The sequence below is a fragment of the Aptenodytes patagonicus genome, chromosome 1 (genome assembly GCF_965638725.1).
Source record: "Aptenodytes patagonicus chromosome 1, bAptPat1.pri.cur, whole genome shotgun sequence".
NCBI classification, from domain to species: domain Eukaryota; kingdom Metazoa; phylum Chordata; class Aves; order Sphenisciformes; family Spheniscidae; genus Aptenodytes; species Aptenodytes patagonicus.
In genome coordinates, this window is record NC_134949.1 from 75,129,875 (window position 1) to 75,157,626 (window position 27,752).

Here is a 27,752-nt window from a genome sequence, read left to right on the forward strand (position 1 = left end):
ATTTAAACCAAAGGGCCTGTCTTTGACTTTAATAAGCTTTTAATAAAACCTGAAAAAAATGCCACCAACACCCCTACAAGAGCAGTTTTTATGAGGGTTTGCCTCCCTGCTCCAACCCCACAAGACCCCATGTTCGGTGAGTACTGCATCCCTACACACCTGGCCATAATTAAGTAGTCTGTTTTTCTTTCAGTCTTAGCCTTGTTTTACCAAACATGGTGTAATGCAGTATTGGGGGGAGCTTATAAAAGAATTAACTTCAAGTAAAGTCAAGTCTGTCTGCCTGGTAAACATGCCACCCAGTAAGAGACTTACTTATTTCAAGGCAAGTTTTAAAATTTTGACTGTTTTGAAGTCTTGGTTATCTCCCTTTACAGTAGGATCATTAATTTTCTTTTCCTTTTTTGTTTTGTGTCATGTTCCCCATCCTGATTTTTTTGTTTGTTTAATGGAAAGTTACAAGTAGGTGACTAGGTAAAGGATTTTCTCAGAGTCCTAGAAACCTGGCCGTGTCAAGTTGAACAGCAGATAAACTTGTTAATAAGAACAGATCCCCCAAATTAAAGCACTTCAATGGGGTTTGGATTGAAAAGGAAAACATAAAAGAGAAAATGAAGGGAATGCAATATGGACATCACGCGTGATCTTGCTTTTCAGGTAGGAGCTAGCGCAGCAGTTTTTAACAATCAGCCCTTGTGTGTTTGTGTATTTTCCATCCCTCCATGTTGTTTCACAGTTATCTGTTAGTAACAGCAGTATTATTACACACAGATTAAAAGACAGGCAGCTTTTAGGCTCCCTGACAGTTGGCCAGAGCAGAGATTAGAGATAAAAGTTAATCCCGTGAGGTAATAGCAAAAAAAGAGTACAAAGACATGAGATGAGCCGATAATGGTTTGTTTAGGTAAGAAGGCTTCCCTTGCCTTGGTGATTGGCTCTTGCTCAGTGGTGCTCTGAGTGATAGCTTCCCAAATCCTTTCTAAGGTTTATAACAGTTAGCAGTGGGCTGGGGAGAGAGCTAGGGGAAAAATATGGCAGCCAGCAGTGGTAAAACATAATGAAATCATTCTAACCATAAATGGAAGGTGCCGGACCATGGGGGAGATGAGAGATGTTTTCTTCCACAGCTGCAGAGCTATTAGTCAGTTAACACTTGGATGGAGGGAGGTTAAAACAGTCTCTAAGTCGGGGTTTAAAATATCAAAGAAACTTATGTTTATGTTTCTTGTAAAGGGAAAATAACTTGGAAATGTAACAACACGAATATGACTGAGGGTGGTTAAAATGTTAATAGTCTGATAGATTTTAAGTTACATTTCTCTTAAGTTCCACTGTTCCTGGCTGTTTCATTATACCTATTGCATGTTCAGAGAGAAAAGTTTTAAAAGATTTTCTTTTATTTCATATATTTAGGAATGCTCTTAAATCTGCATGACATCACAAATAAAATTCAAATAAATCCATCCCTTTATAGTCAAGTTATGAAGGGATATTCAGCAGAAGATTAGTACATGAAACAAGTGAATCTTTACTTCTGTACAGCCCTATCATTTTGCAGCTAACACAGATAAATACGTGTTTGAAATAGAAGCTATCTACCAACCACTGGCAATTCAGCACTCCGCTGCAGTCTCAAAATTGAAGAGGTGGAAATTCATATCTTTGGTTTTTTAAACAAAGATTGATGAAAGCAGTAGCATTCAGATTCTTGAGTATAATAATAATAATAATATGATTCTGAAATAACCAATTAGCAAGCTAGAATTACTGGACTTGCCTTAAAACTGGCTATTGCTAACGCTAGGCTAAGAAGTGAACTGTAATAGAAATAAAAGCGTGCTGTATTAGGGCATCTAGCTGTCAGAATTGATGGCAGAAAAAAAATTTGCCCTCACATTTGCTTCTTTTTACTTCTCTTTTGATGAGGGCAGGGAAGTAGCGTGAATACCAAAAGGCACAATTATAAATAGAAGAACTCCAGAGTGACCATAAGAATGAGTTCCATAAGATACAATTTGTTCTAATCTCTGAATTTCTTTAGTTCCTCTAAGAATCTGTTTCAGGGAGTAAGTAAATCAAACTCTGATTTATTCTTCTTTTCTGTCAAGGATTGAATAGCTAGATATTAATTAATATCTCACATGGAATATTAATGAAAATTATTTGTGTGATCACAATAAGGAGGTCTTGGAAGGAAAACTGATGAGAAGGTTGGAAACTAACCAGTCAAATTTTCTCCCTAAACTTAGAAGGAAGTAAAACTATTATTTTTAACATTTTTTTTTTTTTTTTTAATATCATAACAAAGTACTTCGATCGCTCACTAGAGTGTTCACCGCTTTTTCAGGGTCTGTGGACTGTGGGACAGACTGGGCTAGTAACATTTGTAGATTAGTGTTCAAATTCATGAAATCTGAATTGTTCATATTCATCGTTTGAGAGAGCTCCTTTGAGATTTGAGACAAAAACATTAGTTAGCGATGAGTAAGTATTGTACTATGTCCTCTTTCTGCAGTTATACAAAACAAGTGTTTGCAAGAAGCCATCTAACAGTGGAATGAAAACACCGCTCCACAAATCAGTAATATGGCGGTTTTACTTGAGAGGCCCACCATCTTTCAGGAAACATCAGTTTCCTCCCAATACAGAAGCGCAGACTGCTGTAGGTGCATTGCAGAGCTGTAGACTATCATCTTCTGATGCATGAGATCCTAACGTTGCTAAAGTGACACTAAGATGTCACAGAGGTAGTGTACCCTCCTACAGAACAGTGCGTTTGGGAGTGTCTTGTGTGGTGACCAGAGTTGCAGACACTTGCAAGATGCTAATTTGTGAATAAAAAGGGGTGATAGGTGGGAATTTCCAGTTTCAGAATTTCCGGACAGAAAAAAGAACATTTTTTATAACAATCTTTTCAAGTTAGGCCTTTGTTGCAAGCGTTTGTCCAAGTATGATGCAGTTTTGCATCCTTCTCTGTCTGAAAGCCTGTAAACTTGCTAAGGTGTGTCATGTGCTGTTCTGTTGTTTTGGTTTTGGCCATAGAAATTCCAGCCCCATTTTCTCCTTTTTGTGCTTGAATGAGCAGGAAAAAGAAGTCAGGGTTTGGAGAATGTCCTTTTCCAAAGGGGCTCAGCTGAGTTGCTCTTTCTTAAATAATTCTGAAGCTCCTTGCTTCAGGCTTAGTTAGATTAGTACAAAGTCAAGTTATGAAGTTGTAAGAAACTGCAGTAGCAAAATTCAGCCTCAATTTTTTTTTCTTTAGAACAATTAGACATGAGAAGGAAACAGAAGGAAAAATACCAGCCTCTCCACTTGCCAAAAGAATTGTCCCATTCCTTTCTTCTGTTCAGAGGTAATTCACGTTTTTGGATAACAACTTCCCATAGCTTTCATAAACAGTGCTAATATAATTTGTTTCTAATAGAATTTCATGGTGCACATAGCTTGCAGATAGTTGGTTTAGGAGTAAATTGAGGGGAGGGATTTTCTCCAGTCTCTCTTTTTATCATTTGCTGCTACTATGTGTCATTCAGAGTCCAACTCAATCAAGAGTCTATTACTGATAGCTGAACAATGTGGTGCCTACAGATCTTTTATGATGCAAAAGTGGGCAGTTGCATTGTGTATGTTTCAAAAGGCATGACATAAAAAAAGAATAAAAAGAAAGAACTTTATATACAGGCATTTAGATAGGAAAGTGATTCATTGGAAATAGGTTTTAGCTATAATTTTCCTGTTTAGAATCCTAAAATGAGTAACAGAGCTTCTTGAAGATTTTTATTTTTTACTGAGAGTCAAAGAAATGATGTGAAGTTGGGGTGTCTCTCCATTTAGTATGTCAGGGCTGCTGTGCTCCTCTAACAGTGCATCTCAATGTTTCACATATCCCTCACTCTTCCCAAACTAAGGAATGAGGAAATAGGATCATTTAAGCTCCCTGCAGCACAGTTTGGTAGCATCACATGCAACGGTCTGTCTAAGTATCAGGGGTTGGTGTTAGAAGCCTTAACCCTCATCAGAAGGGAAATATAGATTATCCAAAACCTGCGTGAAGGTTTTTTTAAAAAGGAAACCAAAACATTTTTTGAAAGTCTTACCCCAATGAATGACTTCCTCTTGACTGAATGGGTTTGTTCCCTTTAGGATTAGTGTACAATTTACATGAATAGTATATTTCATGTTCTTTTGAAGTGGGACATATTGGGAAAAATCTTCCATTTTCCATTGTTGCAGTCAGATTTCACATAATGATGATGAGTTGATATAACCCTCAGTTTAGATTATATTCAAGTATTTGTGCACTTTTTCTTGACTGTGATAATTATAAATAAACAAGCAGATTCCACAAAAACAGTCTTTTTAGAAACATTTCGTCTGTGTCCATTGTCTCACATGGTCAGACATGCCAGAGAAATAGGTGTGGTTTTGTTGTGCTTTAGTACATTGGTCTAGACCAAAAAGATGAAATCTCAAGCCCCAGGAAAGTGAGGGAGAATAAAAAGTATCCTCAAGTTTTTTACTTGTCAGGATCTAAGTCTTTTATCTGAACTGCCCTATTCCTAACTGTAAAAAGCCACAAAGTTAAATGAAAATCAGCTTTTGTGATCAGGAATCCAATTGTAATTTGTAAAATAAATGTAGCTTCACCGTGGTACCATCGGAGACCCCCTGCTGTACTGCTCAGCTCAAAGGTTGTACCTTTCTCCCAGTGATATTGTATAGGCAAACAGCAGTGATTCATGTTGCTATTGTACAGCCCTTCACAAGAATCTGTGCCTGGAGGTGCAGTCTGACCACTGATAAAATACCTTCACTCTGAACCAAAGAGCTTTCGTATGCTGTATAGTACGAAATCAAAAGTAAAATTTTGTCTTTGGTTTCTCATACCATTTTGTGTTAACAGGGCAGTAGGAAACAGAAGTGAAAAAAGTGACAGGAATCCCTTTATCTCAAAAAGTGAATCTGTAGAAGATTTTGAGTCATTTTCTTTTCTTGCTGTTTTCAGAAACAAACTTCTATGCAGAGATGATCGATTTGATCAGAGAAAATAGTCTTTTACAAAAAAAAACCAAAAAACAAAAAAAAACCCCAGAAACCACACAACTTTAAGCAAGATCTCCATCAGTCATTCACAGGAAGATGTAGTGCATTTTGGTTCTATTTTTTTCCAGTCTTTTCCAGCCTCCTACGTGTTTGGGTTATAGGTGGGGTCAAATTGGGAAGCATTAAAAATCAGAGAAGAATAATTTTTGGTATGTTTAATGTTTATCCGAAAGTAAGAAATCCATTCAAAAGACGTTTTTAGTGAGTGAACTTTCCTGATAGTTTAAGAGACCCAGGTGATTCAGGGAGTCTCAACAATGTCTGCAATTTTAAGTAATTATCTGAACTTTCAGAGTTTTAAATGTTATTCCCGTCACTAGCGGTACAATACGTTCACCGTGACTGGCAACTTTAGGGACCGTGCAGTTTTTACTCCATTGACTCTTGGCTACCGTTTTGTTCATGCGCTGCTCTGTATTCTTGACAGCAAATTGATTTAACTTGCAGCAGGAAAGAGAGTGTGCGTGTGTGTGTGAGAGCGCGCAAGCGAGCGAGCGTGCAGGAGAGCGCGGGAGAAGGGGAGAGAAAGAAATGCGCCTATATGAAATGTACCCGGGGAGCAAGGCGAGGATACTGAATGGCAACGTTTAGGCATCGACTGTGACATTGTATTAACCTTTTTAATGGATGTATGTAATAAAGTGACATGTAAATGGAGCACAAGGGGAGATATGACACTATATCTGGAAAAGGATAAAACAGTCAGTGAATACTGGGCTATTATAGCAGTTTGCAAACCTTGGATAAACTCAGTCAGCGGTTGTATAATTGGTTATTCAATCCCGACCCTTGTTCACAGCTCAAAGCCAGGAACACTGAGACCTGTTGCCAATTTGAGTGAATGCAGTGACTGTACTCGGCCGGGGCCTAACACTGGAGCCAGGCCTTTTCCTGTGGGCTGGTTTCCACCATGTCTGGGACTGGCGCGGTGACAGTAGCCCTTTTGTTGTGAAAGGCTGGCTGGTACTCCCCTCCTTTGCAAAATGTCTAACAGCTACACAAATATAAGAAAATAGGAAAAGGGACTTACTGTAGCTTTTCTCTTACCGAGTTAAACGTAGGGGCTTTGAAAAGGAGGCAAAGTCCAAGCAATAAGGAAAACTGAAGCATGTTGTGAAAAGTTATGGCCAGATAAGGAAAGCGCCATGTTCTTCCAATGTATGATACGAACCGTGGGGAATTCTCTTAAATCTGCATTCTCTTAAATCATGTGAGACACAAACTGTACATCTAGAGCGATGTTCTCCTGCTCCCTTTTGAAATACTCACCCCTGCATGTGCAGTTGTCTCCCAACCCATGCCGAGCAGCCTGGGAAGCACGTTCTGGAGAAATGATTCCTGCGGGCCCGCCGTGGTGGCTGCTTGTGCGAGCACAGGAGCTCCTGCATGGACCCGCTCCATAAAAAGTTCAAAAATGTTGACGTTGTCGTCACGGGTTTGTTTGAGAACCACTGGTATGGAGATTGTCTCTCGCATTATGGAGGCAGCATTGTATAAGCCAGCTGGAGATGAACAGAGAGAGTGTTACAAGTATCCCAGTTCCCTCCACCCGCATCCCTACACACACAACTTTCCAGTAAAAGCAGGGAGATATTTATGGAATGTCCTGACTCAGAGGCCAGCTGTTTCTCTTCTAGTAAAATGGTAGTTAGAAATAAATCAGAAGAAGGTTTGATTTTGGTTGATGAAATAATGAATATTCAGTAATATATATAGAAGATGAGCCTAGATGAGCTAATGGTCCCTTCTGGTTTCCAACTTTTTGTGAATGAATCTGCAGTGCTATGAATCTACAGTTTCTCTTTTCCCTTTTCCCTCCCTTTTTCCCCCACTTTTCCCTAGCTTTCAGTAGTGGCATCTTGCTCCTTTACAAGCATTATAGTTTCTACATGTACCTAGGTTACATGGTATTATTTTTGTCATGTCATCAAACTATGCCAGCTCAGAGAGAAGGGAATTATTGACACAGTAGATTATGCACAATCTTTTTAAGTTACAAAATAAAATCGAGGTAATGTTTAAAAATTATATGCTGCTAGATCACAAAGAGATGGGCTTGGGGGCTAATCTCTTTGCCATTCTGATTTACTCTAGTTCAGAGAAAATAATACAGAGTGCCCGATTTAATGAAAGGCAGCAATTCAATCAAGAGGTTCTGCTGAGGTCATATAATATAAATGGTTACAGCACCTCTTGACTGAGTTACAGCCTTGATAATTCACTACTTTGTTGTTATTTATGAGGGTAACTTTTCAAAGCAATCTGCATATCTCCCGCTAAAACCTGCTTTGAAAATTTTATACCATGATGTCATTGAAAAAGAATTTTTTTTCTTTTGGTAAGAAAAGAAAAAAAAAAACCCACACACCAGCAAAATGAGAGGGGAAAGGAATGCATTGTTTTAGAATAGAAAATTAATCACTTGGAAATGGACTGGTTATTGTGAAGCAAATGCAGAAAGAGTATTGAACTTGCGATACATGAGAAAAACTACAGAAACTCCTGCCAAGGCTTTTAATGGAACGTACACCACACCATCTCATTTTAAACACAGCTTTGGGAGTGAAGAGTTATAACAGTGGAGAAAAAGTGGCGTTATGGAAATATCTATTTTTTTGATAATCATAGTTAATGTAGCTCAGCCTTAATTGAAGTATTGTATGGAGTAGCAAGAACATGTAGTAGTAGGGACTCTTGGAATTTGGGTGTTTGGGGTGTTTATATGAAGAAGGATGTAGTATTGCATGCTGGTAAAACTAGAATGGTTTAGTGGTCAGGAGAACTGCACTGAGTCTATTGAAGCCTATCCCTACTGACATTGAAAAATCCACTCAACGTACACCTCATCTTCTTAATCCCCCAAATATTTTCTGTGGTTTACATTACAGTGCAATATTGTCTGCAAGGATAATGCACTGATATCTCCCTTAGGTCAATGTTTCCAATTGTAGGTGTCTGACTGGAGAGTCTACACTCTTCTGTAGAAGAGTGAGTGCTTGAGATGCCTCATTAATTTAATGTAGCTAAGAGACTAGCGGGCCTAAAGGATTTTGTAGTAGCCCCACAGAGAACTACCCAAATGTAATTTAAGTAAGATGGAGGAAACTTTTTATTCCTTTATTTTCTCCGAGTTAGAAATGTTCAATGTGGTAACAGCTGCTTTTATACGTTTTAAACTTACAAAAAGTATCTGAAATATATATGGAAACAAGTGTTTCAATTAAACTCAGATCAAGGCTTTGCAGAAGCCCGGCTTTTGTGCAGAGCGCTCTAGTAATGCACACCTATGATGCTCCTTTTTTTTCTCTAGCAAAAGGTAAATGGGAGAGGGAAGACGGATAAAAAGTACAACACACTGCCTACCAGGTAAACTACAAATCACAGCTACACTTCAACTCTGAATTCTTGGAAAGCAAAATAATTTTCCTTGATCAGTTGTTTTAGAATTGAATATCACAAGAATATCACAATTGAATTCACAAGATTCTTTGAGAATTGAAGAATTTCTGTTGCTAAATTTAGAACCCACTAATAGGTTCCATTTAGATAAGTAGGAATTTGCAAATTTAGAGGCCAACCTTCATAAAGTTCTGAAAAAAGTTTGATTTTGGGTTTGCTGCATTACATTTCTCCATTTCTCTTCTCTGCCTGAGTTAGAATGAGATCAAGATACATTTTTTTTTTCAAATAAGAATCTGTTATTTCCATGAAGATTTATTGTAGTTGATTGAGAAATGCGTATTTCTACCTTTTCCATGAAAATGAGTAATTTTATATTTTCCTTAATCCCGTGGCCATATAATAAATAATATCCTGGCTCCTCTGTTGTATATAAAGCAAAAGCTGATGGTGCCATTTTTAGTACTGTTCCATTTTCCACTACCTACCCTGCCATCCTTGCAAGGATGGGCATAACGTATTCTATATTATGCCCTAGACTGTGACCTTTACTTCTTTAATTAGGCTGCCTTTTCTGTACTCCTGATTCAGCTTGTGTTGAAATAACTGGAAAGATACTCTCTTTGAGGTACCAGGAATTAGAAGTTTCCCAAAGACATATGATGCTCTGTGAGAGACTTGGAACGTTAGCCTCCATTTTACACCGAGTGTCTATTAAGGCACTTCCATTTCTTTAGCAAGGGAGCGGGAAGCTGTGTAAATTGGTGGTGTAGTGCTTAATGGCTGTGTTCATATAACCAGGAGGCTCCGAGTTTAGTTCAGTGGTTAGAACATAGGAGAGAAGGGAAGCCAGCACAGAATAATTCTTTCTTTCTCTTCTGTTCTTCCCTGTAACCATTGTATTTTACGTGGCATTTGACCATGTCTATTTGTCATTCATGTGGCTTATTCCCCCCTCTGCCCCTCAAGTACATTGGAAAATGCCGTTGAAGAGGGAAAGGGGGACATGGGAGGGCATGATTGTGTGGTTTTTGCCAATTGCAACTCTTAAGACTTTGCTGAAAGCTGCAGTCGTCAGTGTGGTTATGTGATACAGAAATTTATTCCATCGGCTTTCAAGGTATAGACTGCTTTCATTTACGCCATAGCATCCCCCCAGGATTAAGTCATTTGTTGCTCTGGCATTCTCTTAAAGCCTGGTCACAAAAGAGAACTTTCCGAACAATGGGCCTGTTATCCTATTCAGCCTTTTCTGATCTATTAAATTCCCTGTTACACCATTCTGCAATTACTCCACACCCCACCTTCCCAGACCCCCTGTTCTCAAGCAATCTGGGAATTTGCCCTTGTCATTTGCCTCACTCCACAGGAGCCCCACATCCCTCTGTTTCCCCACACCACTTTTGATATTGACTCTGGGTCCTTTTCTGTGCTTGGCGTACTCACGCATATTTGGTACAACGCTCCTTCATACCTGCATACCAGAGAAACATTTAATATATGTTTATTCAAGGACTTCTCTATCTTATTCAGAGAGAGGTAGGTTTAAAAGAAAAGATTTCTGTCTCAGCCCCAGTTTTATCTCAAGGTTGAAAAAGAAAAGCTGAATTGCGTGTAGTTCTTTTTGCAAACAGCTCTTACTAGATACAAAATAAATGTGTAAACTGCATGTTGTTGAGTACTGTGTCTGTAAAGAGAGGTAGGTACCATACATGAGAGGTCAACGATAGTCACAAAATTAAATCGCGAAAGATGATTCCATATAACAGTTTGATAATGTTATTATTCAGTTCATTAACATATTTTAGATGTGTCAGTGTTAAAATTGAGGTACAGTTGATAATAGACTTGGATTGATTTTTCACAGCAGCACCAACAGTTCTCTGACTGAAGTGATTTCAGTGCAAACTTTAAAATTTAGCTGAGTTTCTTAGGGACTTGGAGATAGTTTGAATCAAAGTTCAGAGTTACCCCACAAAGATAAAGACACAAGAAGACAGAGACAGGAATCCCAGCAGTAAAGCTGCACAGATCCGTGCACGGATCTGTTCTTTGGGTTCTTTCACAGATCTGTGCTTTGGTCCAATATGCTCTTCGTTTACAGAGTTGGTCTCTATTTGAAGGAGCTATCACTCCCAAAAAGCACCCACTTTTTCTGTCAGGAGGATCATTTTTAGGTCTTACAAGATTGCATTCCTGAGTATAGGTCCAGCTCCTCATAAGGATTTGTCTCGCTAATTCTCAGATCATGCATTATGATCCCTGTGTCCCGTTCCTTTACTCAGTTATAACCCAGTCAGTGTTTGAGATCATAATCACAGAGGGAAGTTTGCGTTTAGTTTTTCTTTCGATAGGTAGATGTGGTCCCATTGAGGGTTTTGAATATGAGGCCAGAGTCTTAGGAGAGACAGGGCAGTGATTAGAACTTCAGATTCGTAAAGACCCATGTTGTTGACCTAGGTGATTTGCTGCTTTCTGTACCAGTCAGAGCTGTTCAGAAGATGCCTTGTTCCTTTTGTAGGCATGGAAGGTAGAAATAATCATGACGAGAATACAGCTATGAAGATCACTGGTACCAGATTTCTGTGTGATAAAATATAGAGCAGCTTTTCTGTTCATTTACAGCAGAAGTCAGATGTCTCTTATCACGACACCTAAGAAGCGAAGGATGATTAGGATCCTGAACTGCAGATGTTGCAGAGAAGGTGGACCCTTCCAAGTGGTTCTTTCTTCATCTGAAAAACTTCATCCTGTTCAGTTCAGTTTAAGCCTCCTCTTCACTGATGTTGTGGGACTATACAGGCGAATGCTTTGGAATTGCAAAAAAAATTTGGTTTTGTTTATGAGAAAGACCTCATTTCTGTACCTCAGTCATCCCAAAGCACTAGGGGCAGGCCACCTCAAACAGGTAGTTTGAGAAATCTGGGAGGATGAGTACACCTACTCCTCCCCTGTTTTTCCATGGAACAAATGAGCTTCCAGTAAAACAAGGACAAGTTTGTTGGACAAAGTGGGAGAAGGCTAACTCTAGGTGGCAGTTGATGAGATTGGTAGCACAGAGGTGAGGGGACTGTTTCTTGTTTTAAAGTAGCTTCCCTTCATCAGAGGAAATGTTGACATTCTCCGTGTTTCTGGGGTCTGTGTTCTTTTTACCGGGGAGAACATAGTGCCTCTTGATTGTCATCGTTGTGTAAAGAGCTGCTCAGTGAACGACTTTAATTCTTGGGAAGGTATTCTGTTCCTGCCCTGCATTCACCTTACTGGTCCTTGGTGATTCATGAAGCCGTCTTGAATGCAGATGATCTTTCTTGTGGAACTGGACAACTATTTGCAGAGGAAGTTTTATCATCCTGAGGTGAATGGAGGAAGTTTTAAGTTTTCTAAAATAGTCTGAAAAAGTTCTGCTGCAGGGTATGAGTAAGGTTCCTCTCTGATAAAAAAGAAATAAGATTTTGTCGCTTTAGAGTGCTGGCAATGATTCGAAGGCATAGTTCATGCTTGAATCTAAATCCTATTGTCTTTTCTGATAGCGGAAGTTCATGTTACAGCTCTTTACCTCCTCTCTTTCATGTTTGCCCAGGCTGCTGCAGTTATCTATTGGATGGCTGGGGAATGGGGGAGCTCGGTGTTCGTGACCATTTTCAGTCAGGGAGTGGCTGCAGAGTTGCCCTGACTCTCCTACACCTTCAGCGCATTGTGTAATTTTGGATTTTGACAAATGAGTTCCCTTTCCTAGTCTTTTTCTTTCCTTGTTCTCAGTATTGTTTTCTTTGTCTCTCTTTTCTTTTCCTCTCTTTGACTTTTCTGCTTTTACTTTCTGACTTCCCTTTCCCCTTGTCTAGAAATATTATGTTAAAGAGCTATGCATAATAGACTTTCTCTGATTTCTCTTCACTTATTTGGGGATTACCTGTCACAACTGTTATATGGCTGAACCACCCCATGTATCTCGATGTTACTCCCTAACTGAGGAAGAAAAATGCTCCATCAAAAGGAAACCCAATGTATTTCCTCTCCCTATTTACGCCGAAAATAACAGAGTCCAAAAAATCCATGAATGGAGACAAGTGAGAACAAACAGAACAAGTTGTCAAGGCAGATGGAATGCTGTACTTCGGCGGAGAAGCCTGTCTGCAAATCTTGGAAGATTATTTTAAGCAAGTCCAAAGATTACATTAGCTTTAATAATTTCTACTTAATTTGACATAATGATTCCATGCAAATATCATTTACATCACAACTAGCAGTCTGATTTACTGTGAAACTACCTGCATTTCAGAAGCTTTGATTTATAGTGTACATCTTTTTTTTTTTATTAGTGTTGTTCATATCTTTCTGGCATCTGGCAATCGATGATTGAGATTTTGTTTTCACATATGTTGTGCAAGAGGAGTTCAGGATGTGTAGTTGTTTAGCATCAGGCGTGTGTGCTTTAATTCTCACTTCCAGTGGTAAAACAGTCTGTCGTATTTTTAAAGAGAATAGAAATCTGAGCCTACTATGTGTTTTCTTGGTTGTTTCAGGGGGATATCCTTTCAGTTTTCTATTTTCAATTTTTTAAATCCTTTTAATAGTTTTATTAAGATCCCAAATGAGTATTTTATGGTTCTTTCAATGTTATCATTAGGTTCAAATTATAATAGTACACATTTACTCTAGGAAGTATGCAGACAATCTGATGACTATGGCCCTTTCGCTACACAATTATGTCAACTTATAATTTAAATAAATAGGTCTAGACAATCAAAAGATGTACATGCTCTTACCTCAATTTGATTGGTAACATATGACTCTAAACCAACCAGTTCCATGATATGTCAATATTTTGATGGGTTTTAGCATTATGTTTTCAACTTTCAAGTGTATTTGCGCTTCCAGGTGACTTACTTGCTGGTTTACTGATTTTGTTTGGACATGGAATTGCCTGATTTGCCTTCATATTTACCTGGTTTGCTAGGACAGTGGAAATACGGGGTTTGCATTTGATGGAGCTTATCTGTTACATACAGTTTATTAATTGCGTAACCTCAACCAGTAAATACATGTGTACGAATGCATGTATTCATTATCAGGATCAGAAAACGTTTTGGCACATTTTTTTCTCCTAGCGGTAACAGGTCTGAGTGCATTGTTTAAATGGGTGCAGTCACTTTCATTTAAGGGAAAAGTAACTTTTCTTCCATCTGCCATTGTTCTCTGAAGAGGATTATACCACCGTCGGTGAAATGCTAAGAAGTGTAAAGAAAAATTATGTTAACCTCAAAAGAGGGAATGTCCTATTTATCACCTAACCTTGTAATTATCCTGCAAAACCAAATACTGGGGCGGGGGGAACCTCTTCTTTCTGTCTAACTTCCACCTCCCCTTACTCTCGCTGTCACTCCTGGCAGCGTAACTGATGGTCATATCTGGATCCAGCCCTCCCCACCTCCACTCCGCTGACATCATAAATTATCCAGATCTAAATGGACAACATTCATTAGCTGTGCACTTTACAGAAAGAGCCAGCTCAGGAGCTAAGCGCTCGCCCATTTTTATTAAAAGTTAAAAAGCTCCTTGCTGTCACGGAAAGGGGAGGTTGGAGGAGGTACAATGGAGGACAGTGCCGCAGAGCTAATAAATAAAAATAATAACTATTACCATTGGTTGAGTGACCCGGGGAGAAGAGCACTACCGAGCCATTTGTTGTTCCCTTTCACTTGTCAACAGCAGTGGCTTAAAAGCCTTCGCCATTGTTCAGGGCCTAATAGCACCTGTTGGGAAGATAGGAAGACAGCTGTCAAAAAAAAAAAAGAAAAAAAAAAAAGGAAAAAAAGAGGGTGGGGGAGAAGGGTGGAAACCGATGATTAGTTCAGTAACATGCACTGTGGTGCAGCTGCAGCAGGACATTTTGTGGCTTCCATTTGGAAGTGAGGCTCTTCCCTCCCCAGCCCGGCCCGCCAGCTCTGTTCCCCGGCGCTCACCGGGACGGGCACCAGCGGAGCCCAGAGCGCGCAGGGGTGCCGGGCGAGGGGAACGGAGCCGTGCGCGCCCGTTTCCGAGAGCAGTGATAGTTAACCAAAAAAACCCCCAAACCCCAAACCAGGCCTCCACAGCGGAAGTTGCGGCTTTGTGATAAGATTGCTTGTTTCGCTTTTCTTTTTCTTTTTTTTTATTGCTCTCTTGTGTGGGCAAATAAGGCTCCTCTTCCCTCTTTGTCAAGGTAAAGGCGACGTGTAAGGAAGGCCTAGAGGTAAGGAGCCCCAGGTATCAACAGCTCCCTTTGTGGCTGATCATCTGGAGGCCAGAGCGGCATACTTTTTGGTGGTAGGAAATAATGGCTGTGGCAAGGGCTGAAAGACAGGCTATTTAGAAAATTGTCTCCTCAGCTTCATCACATACAGTCCTCGCTTCTGTCGTTTTGGGGGAAATTATGAGCACTTCAGGACTCTTTTTTTTTCCATTTTTAAAAAGCTGCCTTGAGATTTTCAGGTAAAAATGTTATAGTAACCCTGTGTGAAGGGTTACATTGTTGCTGTTGAATTTAGGATTTGAAAAGTGGAATGGTTGAGCTTCAGAAGGATTTCCTTGAAATTCTAGCCAAACGCTGTAGTTCTCAATTTATGTTTTACGGTTATTTAGATTATATATTTTTTGGCTCTCTTGGGGTTTTGTTTTAGGGTTTTTCAAGAAAGGGTTTAATTACTTAAAAAGAGACAAGTCAGCACAAAAGATCTTTTCTGTCAAAGGATAAGCTCTGGAATCTCCCTAGAACATCTTTAATGATGTGTCAATGCCCATAAAAAGCTAATGTATAGTCATCTCATTGAATGCTTTTTTTAAGCCCTTTTGCTTATTATGGATGTGCTGAAGATGTAAAAAATTAGCAGACCAAAACCACTGTCCTCTGTTAATATTAACAAGATATTATGGCCCTTTAATTAGAAACTGGCTGTGTGGTAGCACTAATACAAAAACGTATTTCAGGGGAATATGTATTTCAGTGGAGTATCTCTGTCCAACTGAGACAGAAAAATAAAACTGAAGAGAAATTTAATGGTATTTAATTCCAGATGTCTCTGTTTTTATGTTGTTACTCTTGAAATAGTCTCTGGAAATACTAAAACATCTTTGTGGTTTCAGAATTTCAGTGAAGCTCAGGCTTGGTATAGTGCCTCCTTCTGTCAACTGACACAGGTTTTTTTGCTGGGTGGACCGCTCCTGAGAAAATAAATTCTTTCTTTCATTTAGAGATGCCTGGAATTAAAGAGGCATTAGAAAGTTGAAGAACAGAGATTAAGACAAAATTCTCTTTTTTCATGCGTAGGAGAATTTTTTTTTATTTTACTGTTGTCCTTGTTTTCATAAGGATTGCTACTGGTGTAATTGTAATATCAATGAAAAAGTAAAAGGTTGCTGCTCAGGTGTTTGAGTTACTCTGTTCCATTTATTAATTTATTTTTTGCATGTCAGGAAAGCATGGGGAACATTTTTAAAATTTAACTTTTTTTTTTAAGTTTGGCAAGGTTAAATAACTTGCTTCGTTCTTGTCTGTTAATTTAATTAGGGGTGAAGAAGATGGTGGTAGCGGGGACTTGGGATCATTCTAAAGATTGTGTATGCTGAAAAAGATGTTCCAGCAACAGTTGTGCCAGTGAAATGCCGCATTTGGCAGAATGTGTGCACGATCGGCTCTTTTCGGCCAACTCACTGGCCTGGATCTCCAAAGGCAGTCGGGAGCCTAATTCCTTTCCAGAATGAGATTTATGCTCCTGAATGCCTTTGGGAATCCAAAGCACCGAGTCCCAACAAATTTCAGTGACAAAAGATATATTGTCCTGTGCATGGCATCCAGTGCCATTCACAGTGGCTCTGTGTGCCCTTCTCTGGGGGACCACAGTTGCTCTGCTACAGAAATGGGAAAGGCAGGGATTGAATCAGTTCTCGGACCGGCCATATCCTACTATGTATTTGCAAGGACAAGGATTTAGATGGGGGGTAACTGAGCAGTGACTACAAACTACACTGTTCCAGCGTTTCTTCAGAAGTAGTGGTTTTGTGGGTATCCTGCAAGTGACGCAGCCCCATCTCCATGCAAATCTGAGGCAACCAGCAGCGGCTCCAGGCTTGATGTGGAAGGCCAGATTCATGGAGGTGCGAGTGAAGCATGCCACTGTCCAGCTGCCCTGGCGCACAAATATGAATGCCACCGCCACAACAGTGGAACAGGTGGCAATTATCATATAGCAGCTTGCAACCCTCGATTACTATTGTTCAGAGGGTAATCAACGTACACTTAGTAGCCTTGATGGGCTCTGTTGTCACTAAGGTATGTAAGGCAATCAAGTATGTACTCTACAAGTTAGCATGCTGGAAATAACAGAGATTGAGCTGGAATTCCCTGTTGTTCTGAGGTGAGAGCGGGGATGCAGGCTTGTTCCCTGACTCAACGCTGTGTTCGTGAAAGAGGTGGTTTTGTCGGGTGTGCAGGCCTCGGAAGGGCTTTGTGGACGTTTTATTGATGTAAACGTTGTCAATCCAGAAGAGTGTATGGCAGACAGACTTTTAGAAATACTTGAATTTTTCACGTTCTGAAAGCAGACTCAGTCCCGAAGCTGTATACCAATAAAGGGGATGGAAGCTGAGAAAATCTTGACTGTTGCCTGTGTAACCCCAAAATGAACATAGACTCTGCTGCTGGGAGATTGAAGGACTGGCAGAAGGTATGACAAGACAGCCTTGATTTCTTTGCATTGTACGTGTCATATCTGGAGTGTGACACCGCTCCTGGAGCGAATGAGTGAGGTGACCATTTGTTGAAACAAGACAGCCTGAAAAGCACACAGTTAACGGTGCAACTGCCAGTGCATTCAGGTGATGGAAACTATAAAAATTTCAGACAATAGCCTGACTGTTCCTGAGGGTGTAGTTGAATGAGATGCTGGTTTTGGCCTCAAACCTAGCTTAAGAAGTCCCCGTGCCCTCCCCCTGTCCTGCTTAGCCATGTGTTCCTGCCTTGTGCTGTGGTTTGCTGGCTCCTCGCTTACATCCTAAGGGATAATTAGTTCAACAACTGGTAGTATAGTGTATCTGAAGACTACTCTAACCTTTTCTTCCTAATAAACGTCCTTGTGTTTTTAGGTAACTTTCTTGTAAGACTGGCAGTATGCACTGGTGAGCAGTTGTAAAAATAACTGCTTGTATATTTGTAGACAGAGTAAAATCATGTTTTTAGTGGCATTCATAGATTACTGATTTTGATTTTAAAATCTTGAATAATTTATTTATTGTGCTATGGAACCTTTTCTGGCTATGTGAATTATTTTTTTTAGCAAAAGAAGCAGTACTCTTGTGCCAGAAATCACAATAAAAATGTCTTATCATTCATATAGTGTATACTTCATTAATGCAGCATGATGGGTATTGCAAAAGAGAGCCAGCAACTTGAAAACAACTGTTGTATTATTACGCATACACAAAATTATGCAAGTATGTGCAACAAGAATACTATGGTAACCTGATGTCATTGTGCACCACAGGTAACTACGGTCACCTGTGGATACAGAAGTTGATTTTGTCCTCTGAAATAAAATGCTATGGGAGCTAACATGTGGCTGGGATGGGACTGGAGGTTCCAAGAGCAGGAAGGCTGGTTATCCCTGCCAGAGAAGGGAGCTTTTTAGTAGGTTTGGAAGCCGCCCATGCACATATGTAGCCCAGCTGTTTTCTGCATAGTGGTTGTGATGGAGTGGTGTAGTAAGAGTCGTACTATGTGCTGGCCAGAGCACCATAGCTTCCTTATATCTCCTCAGAACTTGAATATTTCATTCGGCTCTGTGAGTTTGTGCCCAAAGACCAAAAAGCATTTTGTGCATTAAAAAAACCCAAAAACAAAGGACCCAACAGCGCGCTACTTTCTGTCCAGTCAGAGAATCCCCAGGTAGTGTTTTATTTAGCACCACATTTTTGGTTATCACATCTGAGCAACTATGTCCTACATTTGAACAATATTTACATTTATAGAGGTGTTTCCTACTGTCTTCTCCGAAAGTTTAAAATGCTTTTAGACTGGTGAAAAATTGCAGTGCTTCCTGGAAGGCAAGAGAAAAATGTATGTTGTGTGGTCTTTGATTTCCAAATTTAAATACATTCTGTGTTGTGCCTGCTCATGATTCATAGTGTCTTGCCTAGCTGCAAGTAGTTCCCTAAAAGCATGATTCTGTTGAGGGAGAACCATATGTGTATGCAGATGCTGTATGTCTATGTAACCTGCTGATACCAACCATTTCTTCATAATAGTTGCTTTATTTTCTTTGCTATGAAAATTGTTTCTGATATTGTATAGGTAAGACCTTTGTAATAAAAACCGGGTGCGTAAAAAGAGAAATTTCTTGTGTCTGTATGTGTGCTTGTCTGCTCTTTTAAAGGAAGAGTGGAAATCTACCCTTAATCTTGTTTCCTGATTTAAACCAGAAAGGGTTTGTTGTGGTGTGTGAACGCAGAGCAGAGTGCCAGTGGGGTGGCGCGTCGATAGGTGAGGGTTGTAGAAACGGTGAGTGGAACTGTGGCCAACAGGTGTAACGTATTTATGACCGTAGCAGAAGAAAAGGGTGAATAATGGATGGAAGGTATTTGCCAGCTCTTTCATAATATAAAGGAAGGTGCTTGCCAGAAGTGGAAGGTATATCAGCCAATGCTAAAGTTTATTCATGATCATTTGTGCCGACCAAATACTTCTTCCTCTAGGAATGACATGTGTTGGCAGGAAATGTCTGGTGGTCTGGCTGGGTATTGAGCAGCTCCTGGCTTCTCTCCACTCTGCTACACTTCATGTCATCATCCTTGCTGAGGCCAAACATCTTTCTTTTACTTTGTTCTAAGGGGTCTTTCTCTTTCATCCCAGGGCAAGAGCCGTTCACAGTAGTTACGGAGGAGGGAGCGCTTTGGGCATCTCCTTGGGAGAGCACCCATGCTTAGACACCATGCAAGTGGGAGGCTCCAGGACTCATATTGTTCCTCTAACTTGCGGTTGACTTACCTCAGCCTCCTTCCTTTTTATCGTAGTTGTCTCTTCTTTATAATGTCAGAGCTTTGCTCTCCCCTTTCCTCTTCAACTATGGCTCTTCTGGAAGTGCCTCATGCGGAGAGCCCCTGTCCTGCACCTTGTGACAGCATGATGGAATTACATTCCTTTCTCTGGAAGCAGGCAGCTGCATGAGACTGAAAGACTAGAGGTTTGCTTTTAGTAAATAATCAGCAAGAGCAAAAAGAGGTAATAGGAAGAGATTTGGCAGCGAAGACCATTCTAAGCTTTTGTAAGTGGATTTCCAGGACTGTGACCCTGGAGCATGGATTGAAAAGAGCTACCAGAGAGGTTAGGCCTGAAGGGAACGCTGTGCTGTGGGACTGAGTTTTTGGAAGGCTGCCAAGGCAGGTTCAGGTACGCGTGCATCTGCGCTGCCACTGAATTGAGACTAGGATTAGTTCACTCCCAAAGAGGAGTTACAATGCCTGAAAAAATTAACACAACTTCTGGAAGTAGACTAAGTTAAAGAGAAGTCTACCAGACAGTGCTAAAAATGGTGCCTCTTACTACAGCTTTGTAGCCTCAGCCACTTCCTGGAAACAAACCGCTCCTTCCTCAGTGTGAAAACTTTAAGTCTTTTAAGCAAGTAAGTCAATGAAGCTATATTTAAACATCAAATACAGAAGTAGAGGGACAGCGGCATGCTTGTTAGCATACAAAAAGTTACATTAAAAAGCAATTTTATGTTCATTTACTTAGATGCTTTGCTTTCCAGTACTGTCGGAGCAATTCAGCATGTGTGTATGTGTGCCCAACACGTATGGATGCACACGTGCATCCGTACATGCAAATCAGAGCAGTTAACGTGGGACTGCTACACCACCGAGAAAGTGGTTTAATTCCGTGCGCTGAAGGCCTGCGTGAGAATTACTGGCTGCTGGCATCGGCCTCCAGGTCTCATTGTTGCAGATGAGGGAGTCGGTCTCGATGGTGCTTGGCACGGGAGGGAGGGGAGGAGGGAGAGCAGCGGGGCCGGGGGGCACGGAGGAGCCAGTGCGCCGCTGCCACAATGGCTGGCACAGTCGGAGAGCCATTCACCAGTGGGTATTGCCATACGCAGTGATGCGAAGAAGCATATGCAAGCAACAGAGGCAAGGGGGAAACAAGAGAAACAAAATGCGCCGTAAATATCTCTAGAAAGAGCTGATGGCTGATAAATGTGCTGAATAGAGACAGCAGAAATCATTTTTGTGGATTAATTTGTATCTCTATTAATTCAGTCAGTCTCCTCTTCACCAACATTTACTTAACAAATCTCGTTATTCTTTCCATCTGGGTCTTTCTCTTTGGTGCCCTACCCGTAATCCTCTTCTATAACAACACTTAAGACTTTTCATAGTGTTTCTAGACTGAAAATGTTTCCCAAACATTAATGAATTACTGTTCGCAAACAACCCGTGAACAACTCTTTTGTAGATGCATTCATACTGTGCTGTAGATAGACTTGGGATTGTTTTACTGTGTGCGGTAGGACCTACGCTCCAAATAGGTAATGGGGGGTCTTCTCAGCTCAAGTGGGGCTCAGAAGTAGAAGTGGGGCTAATCCCAGGTTCCTCACGAAGATGGAATTAGGAGACGTTCTGAAGAGTCATGATACTTGGAACAGCAGAGCGCACTGTGTATAGCTTTTTGGAGATGCTAATATAGATGGATTATCATGATACATAGTTGTCCGGATGCAGATCCAAAATCTGTCACAATATGGTTCACATTTTGGATGTAGCAACATTGTTCTGGTGAGTCTAAGAGGAGAGTAAGTGTTGGAGTAGGGATTAGGAATAGCAGTTCCTGTGTGCAGGCCACCTTTCCAATTTCAGGCTGCACGTTATATGTGCAAGCATTAAAAGTTTTACTGACTTTCTAACAAATCCAGAGAATGAGCGCTTGGCAAACAAGATACTGTGTTTATTTCTTTTCTTAATTTGAAAGCAGCATCTTCCCAATGAAGTCTAAAAAAAAAAAAACTGAACAAAAGATGACTTTGTTTCTGTAAAATCCATGGAAGCTCTACAGTTGTAACCTTTTAAACAGTTATTTTTATTTAAGATGTGTAAATTTCAAATCTTTTTTTAATGGAGTACATAAATGACATAATAAATGTTTGTTTCCAAGATATGGTGCATAATGTATTTCACGAGCAGTTACTGAAATGTGATAGGTTGAGTATATGAATAGCATATTTTATGTAAGTACAATATGTTAACACGGTATATAACAGACTTAAACTAGCTGTAATTTAATATAGCTCTTTAGCTCTATAAAGCTATAGGGGTGGGGAAGCTATTGTCTTTCAGAATTAAAGTTCTTTTTAAGTATCAGCAGAAGGACAATTATTTGCGGATTCTGTATCAAAATTCTGTTGAAGTGCCTCACGTAAAAATTGCAGTTCAAGTCAAGAGAGGTTTGAAACTAAGTTAGTACATCAATTAAATATGATTACGTGGGTTTTTTTAAAGGAAAAAATCTATATAATATTATTTTAAATAGTTAACATACAGTATTTCAACCGGGGAAACGCTGATTAGATCACCACAATCTATTTTATGCCATCAGGATTGCTGAGGGGCTTATAATTGTGTTAAATTTTCATATTACTCATATTCACACATTAATGAACAGATGCATTGTTACTATTGGGATTTTGCCATTTGGCCTTTCACATCTCTAATCATGATTTCCTACTGAGATCTTTACCATTCTCGCAGAAATTCAGTCATTGATACATGGCCATCCATCGCATTCATTATTCTCCGCTTGTTTGCCGCAGCTCTCCCGGAATCACCGGCGGAGTCAGGTTGCGAGGATTCTCATTTGTAACACGAGTCCTTCGGCTGGGGGCTCCGCCGCAAAGTCAGCGCGATTTTTACTGGCAAAGCCCACCTTCCCCCCCCCCCCCCCCCCCCCGTAAAGTAACACCGGGCCCCGTCCCGGCGCCGCTCCCCGAGCGGCTGCGGCGGTGGCTCGGCGCGGTCCCCGCGACTGGGCAGCCCCGTCCGCCGCGGGGCGGGGCGGGGGGGTGGTGGTGGGGGGGAGGCAGCCCGTCGGGCGGCGGCGGCGGCTCTGCCGCGGCCCGGGCAGCGGGGCCCGCCGCCAGCCCGGGCGAGCGGCTACTGTTGCTTTAACGCGGCAAGTTAGACAGAAGACTTCTGTTTCTTTACGAGCGCACCACGGCGAATATTTTGTCTAGCTGCAGGGGAAAAGCTTTGTCGTGGACTTTGCTGACAATAGACTTAAAAGTAAGACGGGCTGCTTTTGGTGCCTGGAGGCTCTGGAGCCTATTGTCAGCTCACAATGGATTTCTATTGCCGCATTCCTGCTTTGCAAAGGTTTGTTAGCTTTTAATGACTGACAGCCCTCTACTGCAAATACCGCATTTGCTCTGGCCTGTTTACACGCTACTCGAGAATTTTTTGAAAAGCGCAGGGACGGGGGGGAAAAAAAAAAAAAAAGCGAGCGGCGGCGTTCATTTGACCTACTCAGATATGTTTGGAAAACTGGTTCCCTTCGTGGGTGCTCACAGGGGACGTACGAACTTCAGAAGTAGCTGTGCAAGTGCCTAGAGCGTGGCGGCATCTCCGCACCGTCAGCCCCGGCACGGAGATGTTCACTGCAGTGCAGCTTCTCCCATCTATTTCGTTAGGATTTACGTGCAGTTTTAGGGTTTCTAACAGAAAACTTGCATTCAGGCAATCCTGGGTGGCCGAGTCCGCGGTCAGCGCAAGGAGCGACCCTTCCTGCGAAAGCCTACCGCTCAAAGAGCAGGAAGCGCACGATTATACAGGAGAAATTTGGAGCGTTGCAACGTGTATAAAACTGTTGTGGAAAGAAGCAGCCTCTTCTGCTGTAAATGGGATCCGGCGGGTTGCCACGCTCGCAGCGCCCGGCGAGCTTCGGGCGTGGGGATGTGTCTGTGCGCGGGTGTCTGCCTGCGCGTACCCGTGTGCGGGGGGGTGGGTGGGGGTGGGGGGGTGTGTAAAGCAAGAGGGCATCCGTGTGCCCGTGTCAGTGTAGTTAGTTATACATTAATATTATACTGCGCGTGGTTGGTTTAACGGGAGTTTGGGCTCGTTGGGTTCCTCGGGTGTGACAAATGCTTTGCAGAGAGGGAGAAAGGCCAGGCTGCCCGCGCCCGGAGCCCGCCCGGCTGCGCGGGGAGAGCCCGGCCAGCCCGCCCCGCGGAGAGCCTCGCCGAGGTAGCGCAGCGCTGCTTCCTCGGAGCTTTAAGTTGGGGCTTCAAGAAAGGAGGCAGAATTAGCCAAACAAGATAATGAAGGTTGCTCATAATGGTTTTTACTGTGGGGAAGATTAACCAGTTGCTAATAATTGTATGGTCTCTAGGCCAGACGGTCCCTTTGATAAGTTAACATGTACTCCCTTTATGCTCCTAGTAGGGGGTAAACAAATGCCTGAACAAATACAAATACACATAAACACAAATGTGGAGAATAGCAGTATATGTCTTAGATCCAGATAATAAGTGTGGGTATTGTTATTTAGATGGCGCATACTGGGACACTTATCTTTTAGTACACTCCATTTTCTAACTGAATGCAGTGCTAATCGTGGGATTGAAAGCTATTGTAATTGTGTACCCATCTAAATGCTGACAAGAATATACAATTACATTGTTTGGAATTGAGTTTAATGTTCTCTGAATTTTATTAGCATTTATATTTACTTATGCATTAAAATTCCACACAAAAAGAGGTCAAAATACAAGAGTTATAGACATAAATATCAGACCCATCCACACCCTCGCTGCCATTTTTCCTGAAAATACTGAACAAATATATTTTATTTTATTTTATTTTTAAAGGAAGTGATAGAATCTGAAATGAGCAAATAATGGGTTTCCATTCTAAGCAATGCCTTTTCTCCCTCTGGATTTTGCAATCTTTTAAAGCTTTTTTCATACCCAACTTTTTATTATTATTTATAATGTGCGTGTTACCGGAAAATCTTTCCACAGTATGCTTACCACCACACGATGTTTAAACACACATTATAAAGTCGATGTAATTGTAAACACTCAGAGGGATATAATTACATGTAGCAGATTTAGGAGCTAATTCTTTGCTTCTCTCTCTCTCTCTTTCTTTCTCGCTCTCTCTTTACTCTGCATTTTATCAACATAATTATTTTTTGACTGCAGACTAACACCCAGAAATTGACAGGCATCCATTATAGGCAGCAACTTGTTCACCAAATTGAAAAACAATGAACTGCAGGTTTATATGTGCCCGTTGTCATACAGAATTACCGGGGCTTTGTTCCACAAGAGGAAAAAGCTAATGGTTTTGAAACAGCAGGTGACAAAGGACATTCTTCCCCCCCCCCCCCCCCCTTTTTTTTTTCCCCTCCCCTCTTATCAGTTTGTTGATGAAGTCATTACGAACTGGGGCCCAGAATAGGGTTGGCCTTACTTTTAGCAGATAGACTTTTAATGAGTTCTATTGTGGAGACAGTCATGTTGATTTGCTTACATTTTTTTTCCCCCCCTTCACTCAGAAACTCCCAGTATTGAAAAGCTACTATCAAAGGACTGGAAAGACAAGCTTCTTGCCATGGGATCAGGGAACTTTGGAGAAATAAAAGGTAACGTCCTTTCTGTGCTAAAGCAAATTGAGAATGAATATACAGGTATCACTGGCTTTATGGCACTTACTTTGCTCTTCTTCCCCACCCCTTGAAACATCGTAATTTGGGGCTTAAATGAAATGTATGCTCTCCCATCTGTGATAGTATAAATAAATGAAATGGTATATTGCCCTAAGTGAATGAACTTACGTAAAGCTTTTGTTGCATATATCGTTCTGTGTTATACGAGGACACATCCTATTGCTGGATTGGGAAAAAAAGTCAATTCACATGTCAAATACAGGCTTATGTGGTATCAGAGTGTAGCAGAGCTCAGCTTCTGAACTCTGAGGGTGATCAGAAGTCCTTGTTAATTTTTGGACAGATTTTGATGATGGAGATTTTTTTTACTTTTCTGCGTGTAGGGGGGGAAAAAAAAGAGCAAAGTTTGTGTAATGATACCTCTAGGTACCGAAATTAGCCAGTGCAGATTTTAAAAGACAGCGTACAACATCTGTGCACTAAAGCATGTTCTTTTAAAGCTGTACTCCAGAAGGAAAATGACAAAATTTGACCACTCTCCAGCAGCAGTAGCTTCTGCTTTGCCAAGATATTTCCCCATTCTATGTATGTGAGGTCATTTTAGGGAACATGTAGTTGTTTGTTTTCATGTAATTTAATATTTTTATAATTCTTCCCCAGTGATTGTGATGAGGAGCCGACTCGAAATACGTGTGTGTCAAAAATTTCAGTTTACAGAGCAGCCATTATCACTCTGAAAAGAAACAGTGACTCCGATTCTTCTCCCATTTATATCAATGTACATCTGGAGTAGCAAAATCAAAGCCAATGTTGTTTTGGAAATGTGAAAGTAGAATGAGATTAAAATTAAACCCTTCTTTTATGTTTAGAAACTAGATTTCATTTCTCACCATTATTTTTTGTTTGTTTGCTTACTAATGTTGTCCCTGATACCGAGATCCTCATTCAGGCAGGCTCGCAAACCTCATGCCTGACAGGTTTAAGGACCTTCTGCACAAGAGGTGGGCAGTGTTCAGTAAAGAATACAACATGACGTGCTCTGAGAGGTTAATGTGTTGGTACATGTGCAAAGATAGTGTTATTTTAATTATATGTGGCTTCCAGCTTGCCACCGATAAGCCACGGGCATTAGTTTGCGCTAGTCCACTGACTTACACAAGTAGGAAAGTATGCCACTTGCTTCCCCTAGCTTCTCCCTAAGAGGCTGTAATTCAAAAATGTATATTCATTACATATGTAGAATAACTTTAAAACAGAATATAGTGCTTCGGCCCCAAATAGGCTGAGATATTATTATTATAACAGAGGGCCAAACCCTGGGTTCTTTATTCCCACTGAGCACGTTTTCTCTGTGTGTATAAAGCAACAGGTCATAAAGAGGAAGGGTAGCGACTGGGCTTATCTGTTGAGTTCTGGTTTTTAAAAGCATATTGTTTTAAAATAACATCATCGTCTGCCATGAACTGATGAATCTTTAAGACGTTTCAGGCCCAAAGTACACAGGCGGCTTTCGTATCCACTTTTGGGTGTGTATTTCAGCAGTTCTTGCATGTTGTCTGGAGCCTCTTTAACTCTTGATATGCTGGAGCCTTTAGAAGGACTCCCAGCGATTCTCCTCTGCCTTTGGACTCGGTAAAGCTGCTCTGAAAAGTGCTGCGCACTGAGAAGGCGGTCTGTTCCCAGTCCTTATGATCTTGTTCTGTTGGAGGGCAATCTTTTTTCTCCCTTCCTCCCTTTCCCTTTCACAAGTTAAACTTGAAAGCAGCAGCAGCAGCTATATGCTAGCACGAAAGAAATTCAACAGTCCTTTCAGTCTTGCCTCCGGGGGGAGGATGGGGAGCAACAGCACAGCCTCAAAGAAGAGTTTTCTTTGCTTTAATTTTTGTTTTTTAGCTTCATATTTTGAACACAAGTCGAGTTATTGTTCTGTAGCTCTGTTTAAAAGCCTCACATCTGAGGCTTTTTAGTGCAACTGTGGTTCTATGGTTGGGGGCATGGTTATTAGGTGTTTGGATCAGGTTTGGCAGTAAGCTGTGAAAACAGGCACTGGTTTATTTTTCCTACTGACTGCCGTGACAGTTGCAATTATTGTCCATTGTTCCTAGGTGGCTAGAAAGGAGGGAGGATACAATAGAGCATTGCCCTCTGGGGGTAAATGAATTTGACTTACAGGTTCTTGGGGGGTCAGGCAGGCTGATTATTTAGTGCCCAGGAATGCGGTTTTCATGGCACCGCCAGCCATGAGCAGCCAACAAACAATGGCTCAGCTGTATTGCAGCTGTATTTAGTGAGGCAACATGAAAGGTGTGCAAGTTGAGCTGTTTTATACTCACGTATGCGTGTACAAACACACATATATTATGCTAGGAAATGTTTTTGTCCTTCTATAGGAACGTAGAGTTATTAAGTTTTCCAGTTGTGATTTTTTAATTAACTTCTCTCTTTATTTGGCTTGGCAGCTGCATTTTTTTCCCCCCATTTCTCTATTAGTGATATTTGGAAACCCTGCACAAGTAGTGTCTTATTATTAATACATCCTGGAATGTGGACAGCACTAGAAGCTGTA

At 40.9% G+C, this 27,752-nt stretch overlaps 1 protein-coding gene across 22 annotated transcripts in view; it reads left to right on the forward strand.

The window, feature by feature from the left end:
• Positions 1–27,752, forward strand: part of SOX5 (SRY-box transcription factor 5) — a 660,386-nt gene that overhangs the window by 469,012 nt on the left and 163,622 nt on the right. For 20 of the 22 annotated variants that reach the window (XM_076342769.1, XM_076342759.1, XM_076342734.1 and 17 more), the window contains one exon: positions 25,076–25,162. The exons of the other annotated variants lie outside the window; for them this stretch is intronic. In XM_076342769.1, coding sequence (XP_076198884.1) covers positions 25,076–25,162 — 87 coding nt within the window. The remainder of the gene's footprint in view (positions 1–25,075; positions 25,163–27,752) is intronic. 22 annotated transcript variants of the gene reach the window in all.